Source organism: Vicugna pacos, chromosome 3 (genome assembly GCF_048564905.1).
Source record: "Vicugna pacos chromosome 3, VicPac4, whole genome shotgun sequence".
Classification (NCBI taxonomy): domain Eukaryota; kingdom Metazoa; phylum Chordata; class Mammalia; order Artiodactyla; family Camelidae; genus Vicugna; species Vicugna pacos.
In genome coordinates, this window is record NC_132989.1 from 67,798,685 (window position 1) to 67,823,609 (window position 24,925).

The 24,925-nt window shown below is 34.5% G+C and overlaps 1 protein-coding gene across 4 annotated transcripts in view; it reads right to left on the reverse strand.

The window, feature by feature from the left end:
- Positions 1 to 24,925, reverse strand: part of TENT2 (terminal nucleotidyltransferase 2) — a 56,246-nt gene that overhangs the window by 24,363 nt on the left and 6,958 nt on the right. For 3 of the 4 annotated variants that reach the window (XM_015245733.3, XM_006197605.3, XM_031674621.2), the window contains 7 exons: positions 22,939 to 23,176; positions 6,311 to 6,425; positions 6,127 to 6,218; positions 4,604 to 4,682; positions 2,744 to 2,813; positions 1,185 to 1,261; positions 673 to 801 (listed from right to left, as the gene is read on the reverse strand). In XM_015245733.3, coding sequence (XP_015101219.1) covers positions 673 to 801; positions 1,185 to 1,261; positions 2,744 to 2,813; positions 4,604 to 4,682; positions 6,127 to 6,218; positions 6,311 to 6,425; positions 22,939 to 23,176 — 800 coding nt within the window. The remainder of the gene's footprint in view (positions 1 to 672; positions 802 to 1,184; positions 1,262 to 2,743; positions 2,814 to 4,603; positions 4,683 to 6,126; positions 6,219 to 6,310; positions 6,426 to 22,938; positions 23,177 to 24,925) is intronic. The other variant, XM_072958459.1, reaches the window with a different exon arrangement.

Genomic DNA, 24,925 nt, shown 5'->3' on the forward strand with positions numbered 1-24,925 from the left:
TTTATTATTTCAACAAATACCATGAAAAATATAGCCTTATATGAATTTATGTATGCATCCCTGACCATTTACCTAAGTATAAATTCCAAGCAATGGAATCACTGAGTCGAAGGGTATAAACATAAATATTACAACATTGCTTTCTTAACTGTAGAAATAGTCACGCAGAACAGATCACACCCTAGACATTCTGGTAAATGGTCTTACATTAACATCAAGTCTTTCCACTCAGTGTCCGTGCAGCTCACAGGAAAAAAACCTTTTTTTTCTTTAAATCAACAAAAAAATCAGTTAATTCCTGTCTCAAGTAGAAAATAAAAAACATAATGAATGGTGCTTGAGTTTATTTTCACAGGCCTCTGAACATTCTTCTGCCCCAAGATTATGAGTTCACAATACAGTGGTAAAAGTTTTTTAAATACAAAAGTGAATATAGGAAACTGTCAAAATATAAAAACACAATGAAACTTCTTTATAATGTTTTCCAAGGGTAACATTACTAAAATATTTGTTCAAAGCAACAAAATAGGAAATGTGGTTTTATGGGCCTTAGAAAAAACTTTTTTAAAACAATGATATTTGAATAGAAGGTCAACAGGGAAGAAAGATCCCATAATGAAGTTAAAAATGCATTTCCATTTTAAGAATTGGGAAAAACTTCATAATACTTACTTTGTAAATAGTGCAAAACCATCAATACAAGACTATAGCTGCTTAAAGTACCACGACTGGCATCATTTATTTCATGGTGACTCGCCCACTTCTTAATCACCAGTACTAATGGACGAACTCGATTTTCAACTGAAAGTAAAATTAAAACTTAAAAAGGGTAAGAAGATATCACAGTTTCTTTGAAATTGCATTAGTTTTATCTTTTATTTCCCAACTACATGCCAATAGAAAAAGCAATGCCTCCTGTTATTACACACTGTGTTCACCATAAGTGTGTCTTACTTCTGAAGCAAGCTTTAGTTACCTTTTAAAAATTACCAATTATTAAACTTCATTTTATTGACTTATAACTCTGGTAGTATATGATTTTAGTGCAGCAACATATTATACATATCAGAAAATGAGACCCAATGTACATAAACACAATTAAAGAGGTGTCAATATTTACTATACACATCTTTATGAAGGAATAAAGAATGTGATAATTATTTGGAAATAAACACAAAACTTACGGTATGCATAAGTTCTGAGAAGGAATGTGTTTCTTATTCCAACAACATTGTTTACATTCAAGTCGAACTCCACACAACTATTTTAAAAAAAGAAATTAACTTCAGCTCAAGTACAAATTAAAGTAACTCCCTAGTAACTAAATTCATATCCATCCATCCATCCAATGATGCAAAATAGCACAGGCCCAAAGACTTTAAAATGAGGCACTAAAGAAATAAAAATGAACATACTTCTAGCATGATTTAGTGTTTATTAAAGATATAAATCAAGATTATTGTTGAAAGATCAGTAATGTACCAGAAAGGCTCCAATTATTTCTTACCAAAGTTTTAATTTTGCAATCCTTTTCAGATAAAATTATGTGACCAAACACACTTCTGGACAAGTTACCACTAAGTCATACATTCTCACTCAATTTTGAACTAGAGCATCATTTGCTTTAAAATAATAGGAATGAAAAGTCAAATTAAGTACATGTGAAAAAATAAAAGCTCTGTCTACATTTTATATTCCCTCCAAAAGGGTTGGTAAATTATAATATAATGCCAAATTTAGCTACTGATATCTAGGAAGAACTACAACAGTCAAACACATAACAGAAGGGATACTTCTTTGAAAGCAAAGAGATTATGCAATTCACAATTTAGAGAATACGGCAATAATGATGGGATCTATAAAGAATAGCTAAACTCAAAATAAAAAGATTACTTAATATATAAGTAATGAGCCTATGTACTATCATGTCCAACTTCTGAACAATGAATTGTTCTGTGAAAAGTACCCAAAATAAAAACTTAATCAAATCTTTTAACTGTAAAATTTGAAATTTACCACTTCAGATTTTCTTGTTATGAGGAAAGAAATTATTACCTTTCAATTATCCATGCACATTAATAAAAATGGACAGTAGTATTAAGACTTCAGATGTCAATGTATCTTTGGCTTTGGGAAGCCAAAGAGTTATATTCTTTAACTGTGTTTGTACAAATCTAACACTGAAACCAGTTTGCACTTCCTCTATATAACTCAACAAAGAAGAAAAAACACTTAGATGGGAACTAGCCTGCAATTAAAATATTTTCCAAAAATATTAATTCAGAGCTTTAAAAATATCCACAGTACTTGCTTCAAATTCTACTTCTGGAAATACTAAAAAATCTTTAATATGGTAAGAAATTTATGCACAACATGCTTATTTGAACACAGAATGGTTAAGTGAATGACAATAAATTCACTCAATGAAATACTGTAAAGCAACTAAAAATGAAGACAGAAGATATTCAATGATAGAAGCAAGTATACATGATAAATGGTTAAGTAAAGAAGTATAATCTCAATTTTAAAAGCTCTTATGCATTCATATTCATAAAAATTGCCTTTCCAAGCATGAAGAATTGCTCAGGCTACTTTAGAAAATCATTTCAAAGACCAAATCATTTCTAAAATCTGATGAACATAAGCTATTAGGCTACAGCCTAAATGTCTTAATATCTGCCTCAGAAGAATACCTAAAAATTATCTAAAGCAACTGAAAAAAGAGAACTCAATAATTATTTACCTGACTTTATCCCTGAACTTCACAATTGGCACTTTAGCTCGAATCAGCTGAGGTCTCTCAATGTAACCAGCTGAAGGATAAAAGATATTATGGACATCTGTAAATGCTTCTCAAATTCAGTGGTTCAATGCACATTTCTTAAAAGTAGTATTTTACTTAGCTAAAACAATTTAAGAAAGCACAGTCTTTGAGAGAGAAAGCAAAGACAAAAGGATATTACCAAATTCTTCTAAGATTGGAGACTCCAATACCATGTAGAGGATCTTACATATTAAAGGGTTATTTTCAGAAATGTGGTCTAATATCTAATAACATCTATAAAGAAGTTCATCAGAGCATTATGAGTGAGAAATATCTAGGCCAGTAGCAGGAGGATAGCTAAATTCTGGGACAGCACATGGCAAGATATTATGGCTGCCACAGAAATCATATTTACAAAGAATCTTAAATGTGGAAATGCTGGCAACATGATACATGGGGCAGTAATACATTCAAATAAGTATGATCTCTAAGAACACGTATATACATACTTTTTATTCCACTGAACTTAAAAAACAAACTTTTTTCTGAGTCAAAATACATGTTTATTGTAGAAATTTAGGAAAATACAGAAATGTGTAAGAGAGAAACTCTGCAAACTTTTCCCAAATGAACAATTTCGTACTGTTTTAACTAAAGAAATACATAATACCACATTTTGAAACTAAAAATTCTCTGTTATGATGCTTTTTAACACCAAAATCATAAAATGTATCAAGTTTCAAATAGAATTATTTGCAGGAATTCAGTGAAGTTAGATGAAAAATAAGATTAAGAGTTAAAAGTTTTGAGTTCCAAGTACAGGTTCAGACACCAACAAATTATACTCCTCAGGCAAGTTACTAAACCCACTGATTACCAGTTTCCTTAACTATTAAAAATAACAACAACCGCCCCCCCTGCGCCAAAAACCCCCCAACACTTTCATTTGAATTACATGATCTCTAAGGTCCCTTTTACTTTTAATATTTTATGATTCTAATAACAGTTATTACAAATTCACTTAAGGTACAAATTACTCCTTTATTTTACAGATGTGAAAATTCAAGTCTACAGAAATAAATTTCTTGACTTACTTCTTTCCTACAACTGATATAAGTTGTTCAAGGGCAATAACTTGCTAAGTAACTTTGTATTTTCCAGCTCAAAGCCTGACACATAGGAATATTTGTTAAGTATATGGACAAACTGTCTTCCCAACATCTGAAAGTGTGACTTCAAAAAAACAAAAAAGTGTGATTTCAACTGTCAACAATATTCTTGGAAACGGCTGGCTTAACATGTGGATTAAAATCTGCTTAGCTAGCTTATTCAAAGAATAAAATCTTCCAATAAAATGGCCTAAGTCAGTAATTTTGCTTTCTGTTAGATTAATATACTTGGGCTTCGTGTTTTTAAAACAAGATTTATGCCAATGCAAAACAGATGAAATTCTCTCTTCCTCACGTGAATATCTGTAAGATTTTATCCGTACAATTCTTTTGGCTTCTCACAGATACTCTGCATTATGGCTATGTACATTCATGCTTTAGCTTCCCTCACAGTCTACAACCTTTTGAGAGAAATAACTGAAGCTTACATATCTTTGAATTCCCCACTACTTTCAGTTGGAGAGCTTGCAAATAAACTCAATAAGGAATTGTTGAATAAATGGTTAGTCTTCTTAATCAAAAGTTAAAAGGAGTTCATTTGGGGAAAAGGATCCACATTATACCTAACCTAACCAGAAAACAAACAATTCTAACCAGAAAATAAAGTGAGAGACATTTTAAATAAATAGTTATGTCAATGACATATGAACATGAGGCATGTGAGACTTACAAAGTCTAGTACAGAAGTGTTTATGGACTAAGGTGAGTATATGCCGTGCTTCAGTCTTCTGATTTACCTGAAAAAAATACTGAAAAGTTAAAAATAAAGTGTTTTTTCATTATCTTTCTAAACTTAGTGTTTTATTTTCTTAATGTATCTCACCTAAAAGGAAACATACAAAGTATACTTTTCTTTGGAGTTATTTTTCAATATACACTAAATTATATTATTTAAAAAGTCAACCTTTACACTTTTACATCAGCATTTTTTTTTACATCAGCATTTCTAAATCAATTTCTGATTTTAAACTTAAAAGCACAGTTTTAAAAGAAATACTGAAACAGCCATATGTCATTTCTTTAGTATAAATGTACAAAAAGCAATCATCTCCAAAAAAAAAAAACCCAGAATTTTAACTTTCTGTAACCTATTTTATTTCCCTATCTAAATTGTGAGTTGCTTAAAGAAGATTCAAATCCATGGTGTTTCAGTATAAGTTGTGATAACATGATTCAGACATGTGAATAAGACTAGAGGATCAGTGGGATGTACCTAAGTATAATCTAATTGCATGAGAGAAAGTTTTAATTAAAACTCTAGTATTCTCCACTGTGTTTATTATTTCTGAGGTTTCTTTTGTTTTCTTTTTCCATTTTCCTTTATATGATTTCAAAGCCTAGAAAAATACTGAGTTTCTTTCCTAGAATAATCTCTTTCTGATTTGCAGTAACTAGAAACCAATTTTGTTAGTGGACTAATAAGAACAGTAAAAATACGTATTACCATTCAATAGAGTTCTTATATTCTTTAAGAGGTGGAATATAAGGCATATTAAAATTATGCTGAAATTAATTTAATCTTTGGTAATTCAGAAGAGACCTCAGCATATTAAACAGCCTACTCAGGTCAGCTTAATGAACACCAATTATTGTAGAATTAAGGACACACAAAAATATCCGTTAATAGGAAATTCAAATAGACATAATACTAAATAACAAAATTTGGTTGCTAAATAAGAAGAAACAAAGTCAAAATATCAGAGAAAATTACTTCAGATCACAACAGGCTTATTTTAACTTCAGCGAACTCTCTTTTTGAATTCCCCAAACAAGTACTCCAAATCCTATTGTATTTTCAAGAGGGAAATAATAAAGCTTAAAAATAGAATCACTTACAACTCAAATGGAAGAATATATATTAAGAAGATAAAGACATGCTCTTCCTCATTACTGCCCCTGGTAACATATCACACCCAATGACATTTCACAGAGGCAGAGTTCTTTAAAAACACATAGTGAAGCCATCTCATTTTAACAACTTTGAAATAAATTAATGCCAGAATTTGTTATGCTTATTGTGTACATGCCTTAAAAGAAAAAGAAGCATTTCCTGGCTTTCCTTGAATTACTATAAACAGAGAATCCAAAGAAGCAATTAAAACAAAACAGGTTTTTCCTCAATGACTTTTATATGAAATTTCTTAAATGACTTATCATGATAAACACACTTAGAATAAATGTTTCATTACTTACTGGCTCTTCTTTAACAACTAGGCATAAATCACCATCACTGCTCCGAGTACCAAATCCATTTAAAGAGGACCCAACTAAAAAAAGCCTGCTTTCTAGAGAAACAGAAGAGAATTATAAGGTATTATTTAAAATTTAAAAATAGGGATGCATGTACTTAAAGGGCATGCAAAACAGGGAAACATACGTGGAAATAACAGCTGAATTTCTCTCTGCAGCTGTGTTCGACAGAGTTCTTTCTTCTTTAAATCACTTACTTGCTGCTGACAGGATTCAAATAACTCCAGTATCTGCTGACTCAACTTGAATGCACCAAAAAAAAAAAAAAAAGTGAAAATTCTGTTTAGAAATGTAAGTTATTACTATATTGAACAGTGTGAAATTACTGACAGTATTTCAAAAATATGTATTATCTCCTTAACACTTTCTAATATAAAGCTACTGTTACTCAAGTAACAGTGATTATTTAGTAACCGAAATAATTACCAACTTCTACAAAGTAAAGTATCACTTACAAGTCACAGATAATTTATAATGAATATAATCCACGGGTCAGCAAATTACAACCTTCGGTTGCTGCATCTGGGACAGGAGCTAGGAATGGTTTTTACATTTTTAAAGGATTATAAAAACAAACAAAAAGATGCAACAGAAACCATATGTGAGTGGCAAAGTCTAAAATATTTACTATCTGGCTCTTTAAAGTTTACCCAACCCCTGGTATTCATACAACGAATACCAAACACTACAGAATTTAAAAGTAAAGTCCCTGGTTGTCTATGCTCAGGCAAGCCATTCTCTTCTCCATTCTTAAAACATTCCCTGAACCCTGCCTTCTTGTTGCCATCTACAGACAGATGTCCCCGCTTATCTACCCATCTGGTTCACACTTTTCCCTCCAACTCGCCTCTTGCCATCACCACAGGTGACTTCTCTATCTATATAATAGGCTAAGTATCATAAAATATTCCCCACCATTTCTGAACTTTTTTTACTCCAATATTTTTCATCAGTGTTACACTCCCACAGCCATAATAAATGTCTTTACAATAAAATGGAACTTCTCTAGCTCTAAAATTTTGAATTTCAGTGTACTATCTTGGCTTTAATTTGTCCAATTATCACTTTCTTACTCCCCTCATACCTGCTCTAGAGCCACACAGATGAGGATTCTCTTGAATCCTCTCTTTTCTCCCAATCCAACAGCACCTGAAATAGCATCATTTCCTTCCCTACCAAGTCTATACCCAAAATGCATCCCTTGAACCACTCTCTTTTATCATGCCTTAACAACTTTATACCCTTGTCATACTCTTAACACCTGTCCTACAAAATCCTAATTTTAACTTCAATACAAACAACCACCTTCTCTGCTCTTATATCTGAATTACTAACAGAAAAAAATAAAAAAATCATAAAATTGGTATCTTTCAAATTTAGAGTTTAAGAACTAACCTAAAGGTTGGCCCTTAACATCTTGTCTATAGGTACTACTACCCACCCTCTTCCTTAAACTGAGGGGTTCAATTCAGTGTGGAACAGCAATCAAAACTGGGAGGGAGCTTCACAAACTACAATTCACAGGTAAATGCAAGAGGATCACACAAAGATCAGAAATCTCAACACTAAATGAAACTCCCTACTGAGACAAAGCAACACAGCAAGCAGAAACTGCTAGGAAAAGAAATCTAAAACAAGCAGTACAGAGCTATTTAGGGGTAAAGGAAAGACAGTCGAGAACTAGAATGATTCTGACTCCCAGAGAACATCTGACAATGTCTGGAAACAGTTTTGTTTATAATTGGGTGAGTAGGGATTACAGGGTGGTCACTGGCATCCAGTAGGTAAAGGCCAGGATGCCAGCTAACATCCTACAATGCACGGGACAATCCCCTACAGCAAAGATAATCTGACCAAAAACGCTAATATTGCAGAAGGTGAAAAACCCTGGTCTAGATAAAAGTAGGGAAGGAGAAAAGAAAAGGTCTCAGAAAGTATGTTTCTGAACACTATATAACAACAGAAGAAGAATCCTAGAGCCACAAACCTAAGAAAGCTAGTTTGTCCAACCCTACTCATATTAAGAGTGGTATAGGAAAAGCCATCTCATCTTAAACACAAGTAACATAAAAGAACTGGAATCTCAAAAAGAGGGGCAAGAATGAGAGGACAGAAAAAAAAGTTGAAGAAATAATGCTACAAAAGAATTCTAGTCAATTCACATACAAACTTTATAAGAAAAATGACAAGAGTAACATTCCTACAGATAATAAAGCACACCAGAAAGACATGTCCACAAAACTAATGAAAATTTTAATATAGTACGTAGAACCAAGGCTTTTTCTCTCATGTCTTAGTTTTCTAAAAAGATCACTGATTATAAAGTATACATACTAGCAAAAAAAATGAGAATTTATATTTTTAAAACTATCAAAGGTAGCAAAAAAAATGAAATATTTAGAAATACATTTTACAACAGATATACAAAACCTATACACTGAAAATTACTAAATACTGATGAAAGAAATTAAACACCAAACGAGATATACCATGTTCATGGATCAGAAAACTACCGTTAAAATGTTAATTCTCCTGAAGTTGATCAGAGCCAACACAATCAAAAAAATTTTTAAAAATTTTAAATCAAAGCCCAGCAAGTTTGTTTCTAAAATTGAAAAAATAATTTTAAATTCTGTTTGGGAAGGCAAAAAACCAAAATCCAAGAACAAGAAGAAATAAATTGGAGGATTTACCACACCTAACTTCTAGGCTTAACCATACAGCTACAGTAATCAAAACAGTATGGCAGTGGGAAAAGGAGATAAAAAATAGTTTTAAAAAACCCCACAATTTGAAATATTCATGAATGAAATGATATGATACCTGATATTTGCTCCAAACTAATAAGGTAGGGAGGTACAGACGAAATAAGATTGGTCCTATGTTGGTAATTGTTAAAATTTGGTGTCATGAAAATTTATGATACTATATCCTCTATTTTTATATATATTTGACATTTTCCAAAATAAAAAGCTTTTTTAAACACATCCATCTTTACAAAAAGATGTGAAAAAGGTTTAAGTGTTAAATGGTTAATATAAAATTTTAAACGGTACTTGAATAAATAAGTTTTATTCACCCAGAGTAGGGTTGGCGAACTATGGCCTGGAGGCCAAATACTGCCTCTGGCCTGTTTTAGAGGGTAAGTAAACTAAAAATGATTTTTATATTTTTAAAGCACTGTTTAAAACAGAAGGAAAAAAAAATATGTGACAGAGGGCCCATGCAGCTCACACATGTCTAAAATATTTATTACTTGACACTTTACAAGAAAGGTTTTGCCAACCCCCTGATCTAGAGACTCAGTTAAGCACATCAAGATTGCTAAAAGTCAGAGTAGATACTTAACATCTGCTGAATAACAAAAAGAAATTTCTTTGCAACAATTCTCAAATGAAATTTCATTATATTTAACTTTTTTCATCTGAATGACTAGGCTCATATAGAAATACTCATAATGAAAAAATGTATGATTATGAAGAAAATAACAAAATTCCACATATTTGCTCCTCTCCTTTTTCTAAATTCATGGGAACATTTCTCCTCTTTCAGTTACTACTATAAATGAGGTCTAATAGGTTTTATACAAATAAATTTTCCTATTATCTAGTCACATTGTTGATTCACATTATCAAATTATGTTACTGTATCCTAGAAAGAATATAGAGTCCAGATGAGACAAAAACTCAAAAGAAATGCACATGTATGCTGAAACAAGACTACTCTTACTTAAATTTACAGAACTATTTCAGAAGATGGCTCAATGGTCTTATAATTCTGGGGGAAAAAAGGAAATGTATGATATGAAATCTCTTTGGCTGAATATCAGGCATCAAATATTTATATCATATATGTAATAACAGGCTGAGTATGCATAATATCATTTCAAGAACTTTAATTATTTTTGTTTCATTCTAAAGCAAAAATTTCCTTATCATTAGTTAAAAAAACACTATTGCAACAAAGCATCTGTAAAGCAGATTATTCTTAAAATTGTTTAAATTTCTACAATACTACCAGTTTAGTCTGCCTGTCAAGCTCTATTACTTTAATTTAAATTAATTCTGTAAGAGATCTATTTCTCACCATATATAAAAATTATATTTGCTCAAAATTGTATAGAAAGTAAGATTTACCTAGTATAGTTTAAAATATTAAAGTCAGTATTTCTTACAAATATCAAAGTTCACTTTCCATAAAAAATATAACCTATCCTCAAAGTCAGGCTCAAACCAAACTACTAATAAAGTTATCATTGTCTAAGGTCAACACAAGCCATTAAAGACAAGTATGGATGTGGATTCAGAAAAGTTTTAAAATGTGTCAGTAAATAAAGCTTAAGGTATAACTCCTGCAAGGTATTCTCAGCAGATTTTCCATTTGTCCCTGTTAGCTGAGTCCCCATGTAAAAGAAAGTGAAAAACCTTTCAGCTGGGAACACCAAGATCTAATCATTTACTACAACATATGAAAAATGGTAACAGGGTTTTGGCTAAATATAAGTGCAATCTACAAACAACAAACACAAATTAGCAATGAGCTTTCAAGAAAGGAGAAATGAAATTAAATATGGCACAGAAAACATTAGTTCATTAGGTCATTAGTTCATAAACATTTCAACAAAAACTGGCAATTCCTCAGGCTCTCTCATTGCCATAATCTTTGTTACATACTAACTGTAGAAAAAGCTGGTATCAATTACTGAGTAATATAAAACTAGATATGTAATAAAAGTTTAAATTCATTCTTGATGTTGAATTTCCTTTCTCTTCACATTAAATAAAATAAAATAGAATCAGGAAAATGTCATGCTGAAAATAATGTGCTGTCATCCTTATTAGCACGTTAAATTACTATGCTTTTGTGTATGGTCATAATGTATAGCCTTCTTAATTTATAAATTGTTACATTCATTAGGCAGTATGAACTACTGATTTCTCTCCCTGAACCCTGACTGCTTTTAGGCACATATTATTACCTGAACATAGTCAAAAAAGAATTGCCTAAATAAAGGAGGGTGGAAAAAAACAAAAGCTTTCACTTGAGGATCTCTTGGGCTAAGTCCCAGCCTAGATTTTCCACATGAATTTACATCTCAGTAGCTTTTAAAACTTTTCTGACAGACACATACATTATAAAAGATAGAGCCCTAGGAATAAATTTAACTAAGGAGGCAAAAGATCTGTACAACAAAAATTATAAAATATTGATGAAAGAAACTGAAGACTACAAAAGATATCCCATTCATGGATCAGAAGAACTAAAACTGTTAAAATATCCATAGTACTCAAAGCAATCTATAGATGTAATGCAATCCCTATCAAACTTCCAATGATATTTTTCACAGAAATAAAAAAAGCAATTCTAAAATTCATACAGAACCACCAATGATCCAGAATAACTATAGCAATCTTAAGCAAGAAGAACAAAGATAGAGACATGACCCTTTCTGATTTCAAATTCTATTACAAAGCTATCGTAATCAAAACAGTATGATATGGGCATAAAAACACACACACAGAGACCAATGAACATAATAGAGAGCCCCCCCAAAACCACACACATATATGGTTAACTAAAAGGTGCCAAGATTATACAATACAAAAAGGATAGTCTTCAACAGTGTTGAGAAAACTGGATATCTACATGCAAAAGAATGAAATCAGACCCTTATCTTACACCATACATAAAAATCAACTCAAAATGGATTAAAGACTTAATTGTAAAACCTGAAGCTGTAAAACTCCTATAAGAAAACATAGGGGAAAGCTCCTTGGCCTTGATCTTGACAGAGTTTTTTTGTATTTGACACCAAAAGCACAAACAAAAGTAAAAAATCAACAAATGGAATGACATCAAACTAAAAAGTTTCTGTACAGCAAAAGAGTCAACAAAATGAAAAAGCAACATACAGAATGGAAGAAAATATCTGCAAACCATATATCTGAGAAAGGGTTAATATTCAAAATATGTAAGAAACTCTCACAACTCAATAGCAAAACTACAAATGATCCAATTTAAAAAGGACCCAAAGAGAAGCAAGATGGCAGAGTAGAAGGACACTTGTAGCTCACCCTCTCCCACAAATACACCAAAACTCACATCTACGGACCCACGCAGCCAACCAGAGCACCTGCGGAACGCCGACAGAACACTGTCCTCTTCGAAAGATAAAGACGCCAAAAATCTGGTAGGAGAAAAGGAAAAAAGAAAGAAGAAAAAGCAAAACAGTGTGGGATCGGTCCCACAGGGAGTGGCAAAGGAGGAATAGTGCTCATTCGCTGAGTCTCCCACCTCCAGCAGAGAGGCCAGTGGGATGGAGGGGGAGGGGAGCCTCAGAGGCTTAGATCTTCCCCAAGCACCCCTTGACTGACAGAACTAAGTTAAATGGGCACAAAGGGTCCCCACAACACCCAGCCCAAGACATGAGCCAGCAGCTGGGGGTTGGGACAGGCTGCCCAAGAAGGGCAGAGGACTGTGGCGGATGCACTGAGGCAGCCCCAGGGGACTGCAGGGGGCTGAGCACTGTGGCTGGGAGGGGATATGGAGCAGAACAACCTCGGTCCCCCAAAAATTGCGAAAAAAGCAAAGCAACACGGCAGGTGTGCCCTGGGGGGAGAGGCGCCATAGCCTTTGTCTCCTCAGACCCATGGTGCCATTACTGGAGCTTCTCAGGAGAAGAGAGGCAGGGCGAAGCCACAGCCGCCATATCCTCCTGTGCGCCATATCCTCCTGTGTGCAGCGCCTGGGCAGGGGGCGGGGCTGAAACCTGAATCAGCACAGGAGTGGGGGGGGCTCCGCAACCTCCTAGGCAGGACTGAGACTTGTTTATAGCCGGAGGCAGACAGGATCTTTCTGCCCCCGCACCTCAGAGAACTTGCAGCACCAAGACAAACAAGGAGCTGAGATTTGGCCCCGAGCAGGGGTGGGGCTGTTTCACGGTCTTCTCCAAGCCGCCTACAGAGCGCCAACCCGAGGCGGAGAGGACAGCTGCACAGAGCAGCGGAGGGACCAGTGCAGGGAGAGGGCGGGCAGCCACCTGCCTTCCTGGCAGGAACGCAGCACCTGACCATTGTGCTGGGAGGAGGCGCGATCCGCCCACCTGCCTCACCCAAGCACAGCAACTGAGTGCAACATCGGAAGGGGGAGTGACCTGCCTGCCCACTGGTGCCAGAGAGATATGAGCAATATGAAGCAGAGGAACCACTCCCAATTAAAAGATCAAGAGAAATCCCCTGAGAGCATGATCAAGGAAATAGACACTGATGGCCTACTAGATCAAGATTTCAAAAAAGGAGTGATCAAAGTACTGAAGGAACTAAAAGAAATAGTGTTTAGAGATATAAAATATGTCAAAAAATGAAATAGAAGCTATAAAGAAGAACCAAGTACAATCAGTAAACTCATTTGCTGAGATCAGAGCTGACCTAAAGGATGTACAAAGCAGGTCCTATGGGATAATATAAAGCATGCCAATCTTCGCATAATAAGGGTTCCAGGAGGGGAAGAAAGAACAAAGGGGATTGAAATCATGACTGAAAACTTCCCAAACCTTAAGAAGGAATCAGATATCCAAGTATAGGAGGCTCAGAGGGTCCCAAACAGGAAGAACTCAAACAGACCCACACCAAGACATATCATAATCAAGATGGCCAAGGTCAAGGATAAAGAAATGATCCTAAAGGCAGCAAGAGAAAAACAAAGAGTGAGTTACAAGGGAACAAGGCTCAGAGCTGATTTCTCTACACAAACACTACAGGTCAGAATGGAGTGGCAAGATATATTCAAAGTCCTGAATGAAAAAAAGATGCTGCCTAGGATACTCTATCCAGCAAGGCTACCCTTTAGAATAGAAGGAGAGATAAAGAACTTCACAGACAAGCAAAAACCAGAAGAGTTTAGCAACACTAAACCCATGGTAAAAGAAATATTGACAGGTCTACTCTAAATAGAAAAGAAGCAGGATGCTACAAAAACGAGAAACTCATAACTGGAAAAGTGGTAACTACCATGAATTACAAATAGAATAAACACAAAATTGTAAAAGAAGACATCTAAATCATTAAGAGTGGGAGAGGGAAGCAAGGAAAGCCACTGTGGAAAACAGTATGGAGATTCCTCAAAAGACTAGGAATAGACTTATGACCCAGGAATCCCACTCCTAGGCATATATCCAGAAGGAACCCGACTTCAAAATGACACCTGCACCCCAAGGCTCATAGCAGCACTATTTACAATAGCCAAGACATGGAAACAGCCTAAATGTCCATCAACAGATGACTGGATAAAGAAGTAGTAATATTTATATAATGGAATACTATTCAGCCACAAAAACCAACAACATAACGCCATTTGCAGCAACATGGATGTTCCTGGAGAATGTCATTCTAAGTGAAGTAAGCCAGAAAGAGAAAGAAAAATACCATATGAGATCACTTGTATGTGGAATCTTAAAAAAAAAAAAAAAAGAAGAACATAAATACAAAACAGAAACAGACTTACAGACATAGAATACAAACTTGTGGTTGCCAAGGGGGCGGGGGGTGGGAAGGGACAGACTGGGATTTTAAAATGTAGAATAGATAAACAAGATTATATTGTATAGCACAGGGAAATATATACAAGATCTTGTGGTAGCTCACAGTGAAAAAAAATGTGACAATGAATATATGTATGTTCATGTATAACTGAAAAATTGTGCTCTACACTGGAATTTGACACAACATTGTAAAATGACTATTACCTAATAAAAAAATGTTAAAAAAAAAAGGACCCAAAGAGACATTGTTTCAAAGAAGACATACAAATGGCCAAGTACATTAAAAGCTGTTCAGCATTACTAAGCATCAGGAAAATGCAAATCAAATCCACAATGAGATACTACCCACAATTGTTAAGATGGCTATTACCAAAGAGTCAAAAGATATGTGTTGGCAAGAGTTTGGAGAGGAAAAAAAACCCTTATACACCATTGGTAGGAATGTAAATTGGTACAACCATATTGGAAAGCAGCATGAAGCCTCCTTAAAAAATTAAAAATATAACTATCATATGTTCCAGCAATCCCACTTCTGGGTACAAATACCAAAGGAAAAAATTTCTATCTCAACAAGGTATCTGCACTCCCATTTCCCACTGCAGCATTATTCACAGTAGCCAAGAGATGGAAACAACCTAACTGTCCACTGACAGATGAATGGATAAAGAAAATGTGGGGGTTTTGTGTGTGTGTGTGTGTGTGTGTGTGTGTGTACACATATACAATGGAATATTACTTGGCTTTAAAAAAGGAAATTCTGCCATTTGTGACATGGATGAAGCTAGAAAACATTATGCTAAATGAAATAAGCTAGACACAGAAAGACAAATACTACATAATCCCACTTACATGTGGAATCTAAAAAAGTAAGATTCATAGTAGTAGAGCGTGGAATGGTAGTTACTAAGTGCTGGGGAACAGAATGAGGGAAATGGGGGAATGCTAAAGGGTACAAACTTTCAATAAGATGAATATGTTCTGGACACATAATGTATAATATGGTGAATACAGTTAATAATGTATTGTATACTTGAAATTTGCTAAGAGAATTTTCATCACAAAAAATATGATAACCATGTGAGGTGATGAATATGTTAATTATCTTGATTATGGTACTCATTTCACAACATATATATACATCAAAACATCACATTGTATACCTTAAATATATGCAGTTTTTGTCACTCCTATATCAATAAAACTAGAAGAAAAATATTAGTAGGAAATGTGGGCATATACATATTTTAACTACTTGAAATTCAGTGAGCTAATAATTTATGAATATTTTATCCACCTTTTCAATTTCTTCTTTGTTCCTAAATAAGGTGGAATGTTGAAATTTTTAAAGACAGAGCCTCTGAGAAATCTGTAAGATAACTGTCCCCAAATTGTTCCTCCTAGGTGCCAAGAGGCTCCATAATTTGCTCCTTTCGTAAATTAAACATTATATAAGAAATCTTGAACAATTCATTCATAATCATCTTTTGATTTTATAACCAGTACCATGAAAACCTTAGCCTATCCTCATCTCAACTCAAAATTCAAAATCAATTACTTCAGTTCTCATAATATCTTCAAACTAACCAGAATTTCCACAGAATAGTTATAACAGGTGGAATTCAGGAGCCTGGAAAACTCTGATTCCTCTACAGCCTCTTTTTTGTCCAGGCAACCATGTATTCACCTAAAAGCTAGAGTGAAATAAAAGTTAAAATTCAGAGAAGTACTTCAGATTTTTGACTTAAAGAGCTCTGTTTGTTAATATAGCAACTTGAAAAAACAGAGAAAATACTTTTAAATGGGGGAAAAAAACTCAGAAGGTACTCATTTTCAAAAATTTAATTTTTAGATTTCAAAACACAGAATTAATTTTCAAACTAATTAACTAACATTTCCCTGGAACTTACTAAAGCAGCTGACTGATTTATTATTAAAAATAATTTATTATTAAAATAATAAATTCATTATTACCAATCTTGAGTGAGCCTTGCACACTACCCAGCAAATACTGTTTCAGATCTTCCTCCACTCTGTTTCCCTGGGCAGCTTGATTTCCTGCACTCAGCGAACACTACATCAAACTTTACCCACTATTCTTAAACCTCTGACATCTCACGTCAACCTCTCTACTCTCAGTGGACGACCCTCTGCATAGTAATTCAGAGAGAAAACAGGAAGAAGCCACTCAACTCTGGAAACACCATTAACCTTTCTACACCACATCTACAAACTTCCTTGTATCTACACCTATCCTCTCCTCCTACCCTCCAGTTCTGTAAAGCTTTCCCCTTACCTAAAGCCAGTCACTCCAAATACAGGCAGGATCCCCACACCCTTTCCATCTTCTAAGGAATCTTATTCATAATAGTACTTTTCTTTCCAGAGTAGTCAATCTCCTCTCTCTCTACTCAATCCTTCCCCTAAACATTTATAGGTTGTTAAAGTTTCTTCCACCTTAAAAACAAAAAATAAAACAAAAACCCCTTTGTTCCAACTTCCCAACTCTGGCTCCCATCTTTCATAGCCAAACTTCCCAAAACAATCATTCATATGCTTAGTTTCCATTTCTGTTTTCCCACTCCCTCCTCAACCTATTTCAGTCAGTCTTGGATCCAGGCTCTCCTCTCTCCCTGGACAATCACATCCATACTGTTGGCTTCAGTTGTGATCTTTATGCCAATGATTACCAAATGCATACTTCAGGCCAATACCTTTCCTCTGAATTCCAAATCTATATACATTAAACTATCAACTTTAGGTATCTAATTTGATGTTACAAATGCATGTTTAAGGCAACATGTCCACAGAACTCATGAGACCCTTGTTCACCCTCCAATTCCTATTAAACACACATACTCATAAATCTTTTTCTGTCTCAGTGAATGGTACCACTATGCATCCAGCTGTAGAAGCCAGAAACTTGGGAGTAATCTTCAATATCTTCTCTATCTAGTCCAGTGGTTCTCAATTAGAGGCAGTTCTGCCCCCCAGGGAACATCTAGCAATGTCTGTAGACATTTTTGGTTGTCATGACCGGAGACTAGTGGCATCCAGTGGGTTGAAGCCCAGGAATACAGCCAGACATCCTAGGATGCAGAGGACAACCCCTCCACACCAAAGAAAGTTGGCCCAAAATGTCAATGGTGTAGAGGCTTAGATGACCTAATCTAATCCATCATCAAATCTTACAAATTTCACTTCCCCAATACAGCTTAAATCCATCAATTTTTCTTCATCTTAACTACCTAATCAGTGCTTCTTAATTCAAAGCACTATTATCTTTCATCTAGAATACAATAACTTTCCTACATCCATATTTGCCCAACTGCATAAAATGAAGTCAGAATAATTTAAACTCATCTTTCCTGCTTAAAAAGAAAAAAACCTGAATAGCTTGCCGTTGTTCTTAGGCTGAAGACCAAAATGACACAGAAGTCCTTGCATGATCTGCTGGCTGTCCCCACTGCTCCCACCACACTTCAGCCATTCTCCCTCTAATCAACCAAACTTTAACCGCCAAGGCCTCCTTTCAGTTCTTTGCACACACCATGCTTCTTTCTACATTAGGACCTTCAAACATGCTGTTTTTTCTCTCTAAGGCATTCTCTCCAGCCCAACCATGCTTTCACTAGTTAACTCCTACTTATCCTTCAGATCACAGCTCAAACATTATCTTGTCTAGACCATCCCTGAAACCTCAAACAAATTCTCCCAGCACTCTGCAATTTTCCTCTATGACATATATAAAACTGCGATTTGTCATGATTATTTTTAATAGCTCTTCCTCTGTATGTACACGGTAAAGAGACCATGTATATTTAGCACAACATTGTAGTAGCTAGCACTCACAAGTATTTGTTGGAAAAAAAAAAAAACAGAATCTAATCTACTACAGGAGTTTCAATTGTCACTTTTATTGCAGGTGACTTCAGAATTCATATCTCTGGCTCCAGCCTTGCTTCTGAAATATACAACAAGTTCAGCTACAACATGTTTTTCTACAATATCAATTAGCTTACAGATGATTGGTAAATAGAGGAACAGTATCATCTGAATGTATTAGTTGGGTTTATTTGTATGTGGAGCTGAAATTATAGAAATGTAACTTTTACAAGAAAGAAAAAAAGCCCTCAGCTTAGCTGCTCACAGGCAGGAGTCCTTATAGATCTAAGACAACTAAAAATGAGCATCTGCATCTAGAGTTTCCACTCAATAGCACACCCACAGCCTCACACAGCTCTCTGCTGGTGTATTTCCTTCTGAGTCTACCTTAACAGCAGCCTCACCGACTCAGAACTCCACTTTTAAGTGCCTTGTCTCAGTACTCTCCACAAGCCGGCATATCTCAACTCTGTATTATATACTTTTAATATCCCCTGCAGCAGCATCCATCCACGCTAAGCCATTTATCTGTTCTGTCCAAGTCACTTCCTAAGGTATTGATTATTATTCTTGACAGTATTCCATTAAAAATTGTTTAGGTTCTGAGTACTATGCTCCAGCCCTGTTTTCCCAAAGTCCTATATTCTCAGCAAGTAATTTTCAGAACATGAGGTCTTTCAAGAGCACAAACATTAGAGCAGTTTCCCACAGTTCCAAATAACTCTTCACTAGTTCTTCAACATGCTTGTATGCCCCAAATCTGAGTTCCTTATCTCTTTTAATAGTCCAGAATCAAATCATTAGTCATTGATGTCTGTCTCTCCCTCTCCCCTCTATATTCTGTCATTTCACACATCTATTAATTTTCCTTATGCATGGTCTCTCACATCTTTTCCACCACCATTCACCATAAGCTTCAGCACCTCTCATCTGAAAGAACTTAATAATTACTAGCCTTTAAGGTAATCACCCATCTTCCAGGCCCTCCTTATTCCACACCAAACTCCACTATACTGCAAGAACTATCTTCCCCAAAATGCAAATCTAATTATGCTAGTCCTCTATTCAAAAACCTTCAATGGCATTCTTCTGTGCTTTCAAGGACTCAAACTACTGCTCCACTTTTATTTCATACTGAAACTCATGTTACAATGCGGCAGAGATAAACAGAGGTAAACCATACAAACCGCCGAGCACACTGCTGACACAGACACTCAATAAATACTAGTTACTACTGTCACAGATTATCTGCAGTCTTAGTCAGTTCTAAGAATGTCATCTCCCTACCCTTGATTTTAAGCATGTTAAGTTCCTCCTCTTTGTATTACTAGAGATGAGGGTCAAATCTTGGCTGTGTCACTTACTAGCTGTGACCTTGAGCAAGACATTAAGCTTTCTGAGCCTCAGTAAAATTAAGATAATATCCGTGTCATGGGGTTGTTGAAAAGACTAAATGACATAGCATAGGTAGAATGCCTAGAAGAGAAGAGACATCAATAAATGTTAGTTTTCTTAAAAAGTGTTCACTTAAAGAATGAACACAGAACTAACTGCTTGCCTTCTTTCTCCCGCAACTAGGTAAGTAGACAGCAGCACTCAAAGAAATTGGTTTAACAACAAAATTTTACCTTTATCCCTTGAGATAAGGGCTTATGCCAAAAACATAAGGTTTAGGAGAATCTTTCCCTATGCAACTAAGCAAAGAGAAAGTTACTGATATGGAACCATACTTTACTAGATGATTTACATGACTAATGTAAATCCTGTTATTAAACTTATTGAGACTCAATATATACCTAATCCATATGCAGAACTAGTATTTAGTTAGTTCTAACAGTTAACTATTACATCCATATAAATATACGCAAAAGCAGAGCTTCAATACTCATGCATAAAATATTCCATAAAAAATGGGCCTACCTGCATACATATATCAAAAACCCCTCGTATAAGAAAAGGTTGTTGTATATTCATTCAAAGAATTAGCCTGATTTGATTTATACCGTGAGCTTTCACAATACAGTATTACTACCGTTTTTCTAAAATGATAAAGCAAAGAAAGAACAAAGAATGCGGCAGAAGGGGGAGGGGGAGAGCAATACCAAAACATCCCAAGTTAGTCTTTTTCCATTTACTTTGCTTTTTCCTCCCTCCCAGTGATTTTGCCTAAATGCTTTTCCTACTTGATAGTAAAAAGAAAATGACGATCTTTTTCATAAATGGTGCTGGGACAATTGAAAAAAGAGCAAAAACTGAAGCTGGAAATTAACTCAATATGGATCAAAGACCTAAAACTATAAAGCTCTTAGAATCACATAAAGGCATTAATTTTTGTGACTCTGGATTAGGTAATGGTTTCTTAGATACAACACCAAAAGCTCAAGCAACCAAAGAACAACAAATAAACTGGACTTTTTTTTCATCAACATGAAAAGCTTTTGTGCTTCAATGGACACCATCAAGAAAGTAAAAAGATAAACCACAGAATGAAAGAATATATTTGCGAATTATATATCTGACAGTCTAATATTCAGAACATATAAAGAACTCTTAGACTATAACAATAAAAAATAATAACATAATTTAAAAATGAGCAAAGGATCTGAATAGACAATTCACCAAAAAAGATACACAAATGGCTAACACACCAAATCAACATCATTAGTCATTAGAGAAATAAAAACCAAAATCACAATGAGATACCATTTGCAACCACCAGGATGGCTATAATCAAAAAGACAAACAATAACAAGTGTTGGTAAGGATGCAGAGACACTGGAACACTCATACACTGCTGGCAGGAATGCAAAGTGGTGCAGAAACTTGGGCAATTCCTCAAAAAGTTATACAGAGAGCTACCACATAACCCAGCAATTTCACCACTAGGTATAGACCCAAGAGAAATGAAAACATGTCCACACAAAAACTTGTACACAGATATTCACAGCAGCATTATTCAGAATAGTCAAAAAAGTGGGAACAGCCCCCAAAAATCCATCAACTGCATAAATAAATCTATAAGTAAAATGTTATATCTATACAATGGATTTCTATTCAGCAATAAAAAGGAATAAAGAACTGAGAAATGCTATGACATCAAAGAATTTTGAAAACATGCTAAGTGAAAGAAGCAAGACCACATATTGTACGATTCCATTTATATGAAAGTCCAGAATAGGCAAATCCATAAGATAATAAATCAATTAATGGTTGTTGGGGGCTGGGGAAAGGGGCAGGGATGAGAAAGGAACTGTTACTGAGTACAAGGTATCTTTTGGGGGAATAAAAATGTACTGAAAGTGGGTAGTGGTAATTGCTGCACAATCTTGTGAACACAATAAAAACCACTAAATCATACACTTAAGAAGAGTGAATTTTATGATCCAGTTACGTGTCAATTAAAGAAAAAAAGAATGACAGCAGAATAAATGGCACAACTAAGGAATAAAGTAAGTGTTCCTTTCTGATCCAACATTTTCTGTACACTTACTATGCTCCAGACCTATGCTGGTTGCCAGAAACCCGAAGATGAATAAAACAAAGTCACTAAACTCTCTTCAGGCTCATTCTCCTTAGCCTACACATGTCATATTTCTTGAGATAGAGCAGCCTTGAAAATGCAAAAACAGCAAATATAAGCCACAGACAATCCAAGAGAATGCAGATATTTACATGATAAACCCTGCTAATTACCTAGATTTTTTTTTTTTTTAGGTTTCACTAAATTTGGGGAGGGGGAAGACCTATGCTTCTAATACTGGTATTAAATAACTCATTGTTCCCCAAAGCTGATGTCATTTTCCAAGAATTACTATTTAAATAGCTTCATTTCATTTACTTGAAACTTTCTGTAAAAATAATGTTTCTGATAAATCTTTCTTGATCATATCACCTTGAAAGTATTATTTTCTCAGTGACTCTTGGGTTCTCTACTTTTGATATTCAAAAACCTCATAACAAATACAAATATTCCCCCAAAAGATGATTTTTAACACTTTATCACAATATCCATATGAAAATTTGTTTTCTGTAATAAGAATAGATAATAACAGAATTCTCTAAACTAAGAAATCAAATGTTTTACACTCTAATTTCAGATTTTTATGAATCAGAGAAAATCTGATTTCCTGATATGAAAGCTGCATTTCCATAAAAGAACAGCTAACAAAAATCAAAGAATCTAATTAAGACAGAAAACTGTTGGACAGTACTTTAAACAGTGCAAAAAAGGTCATGGTCTACAAATCCAAGGCATGTAGATATTTCTGATACTTTAAATACACTACTTATATTAACTTCTCAAAAGATAAAACTAAAATCTATATTATAATTACCTTATCTTTGGCCTCAGGCAGTGTGATTTCTCGAGGTTCTAAAAATGGTATTTCTTGAAAAGGTGGAACACATCTGACTATATCTGGTACATAGTGTGTATGAAACAATGGCGGCATTGAGTATCTTCTATCACCTGATAAAGGCACTATGTGGTTAACTATAGTTGGCTCTTGGTGGGGTGAGTGAAAACGTTGCCGTTTACCATCAAGTGGAAGATTTTTTTCATCGCTTAATCTCCTGAAAACAAGCAAAATACCTTAGTGACTAAAGGTTTAATTTTCTGATAATAAATAGAAAACAATTTAAAACAGATGAAATATTGATCTTCTCAGCAAGGCCACATTATTAGCTCTAAACGAATCTTAAAATATTCATTTTCAGCACACAAGATACCTTAGAAAACACCTTAGAAAAAATGTGTAATAATGATGCATATTTTTAAAAAAACAAACCACATATATACATTAGGGTTGCTCTCCTGCATTTGAACTACCACAGTATTTCACATTGGCAGCAAAAACTTGATAGGAAAATTCCTATTGATAGAATCACTAACAATAAAAGATCCAAACTCTTAACATAAGGAGGGTAAGATTAGGTTAACTGAGTGCTATATATAAAAAAACGTTCTTTGAGTCCACCTAAGTCAGTAGGTTTATCAATAGGATAATTTTTTTTAACTCTACAATTTTATGGGTCATAGCCACCTGAAAGTTTTTTTTAAATACTCCTTTGGGATTATATCAATTCCTCTCTCCATGACAGACCCACAAAATGACTGGAATTCCTACTCACAGGTAAAGGTAAATAGAGCTAAAAATGTAAGCATACATTTAACATTTTTAAACATAAAATTTAGAGCTTTATATCCTGGGTATCTTCTACTGAGAATGTCAAATTTAGTTTTAAAAATACATATGCATAATTATGAACTAATGAAATTTATTTTCATTTGTGATTCACAAATGGATTATCAAGGCAATTTCTAAAAAAAATGAAAGTTTGAATAAAGTCAATACTTTAAGCATCATTATATAGTTTTCCACAATGACACTCTGAAGAACAATTCACAGTGTTCTAAGTGAGGGATCTTCTAAGAGGGGTCTAGAACCAGACCACCAGGGTTCACATCCCAGCTATGATACTTTTACCTCAATAACCAGGTCATTACTTCTGTGATCTTCAGCTTTCTCCTCAACAGAAGAGGGGCAACAATACTTACCTCACAAAGTGTTGTGAGACTTAGTCAAACCAATACTTAAAACAATGCCTACTACACAGTGAGTGATCAATAATTCTTACTGATGTTATTTTTAATTGGACATAAAAGTTATGGAGTATTTGTACAGGTTTTAAATATCAATATCTTGTAAATATTGCCAAATCTTATTTTAATAATCACCCCCTAAAGTTCTATCATAATTATCCTGTGATACATCAATTTCTTTAAATTGGTTAAAATGAATTGGCTCCCAACTTCTCTACAGAAAACTTTACATCATGTAGAAATTTTCACTATAATAATATTTATCATGGAGCCTTACCTGTGTAAGATAAATAAAATACGAAACTTTGCTAGAAAGGTGTTATAGGCTGAATCATGTCCTCTCAAATACATGTTTAAGCCGTAAGCCCCAATGTGACTATATTTGGACATAGGGCATTTTAAAAAGTAATTAAATTACAATGGAATCATTAGGGTGGGCCCTAATCCAATATGACTAGTGTCCGCAGAAGAACAAATTGGGACACAGAAAACATAGAAGGATGACCATAAGAGGACACAGAGAGAAGGCAGCTAAAGAGGGAGGCCTCAGAGGAAACCAAATCTGCCAACACCTTGATCTTGGACTTACAGCCTCCAGAATTGTGAGAAAATAAATTTCTGTTGTTTAAGTCACTCAATCTGTTGTACTTCATTATGGCAGCCCTAGTAAACGGATACAGAAACCCATCTGATTTAGCTGAGAATCTCAATTAAAAAGT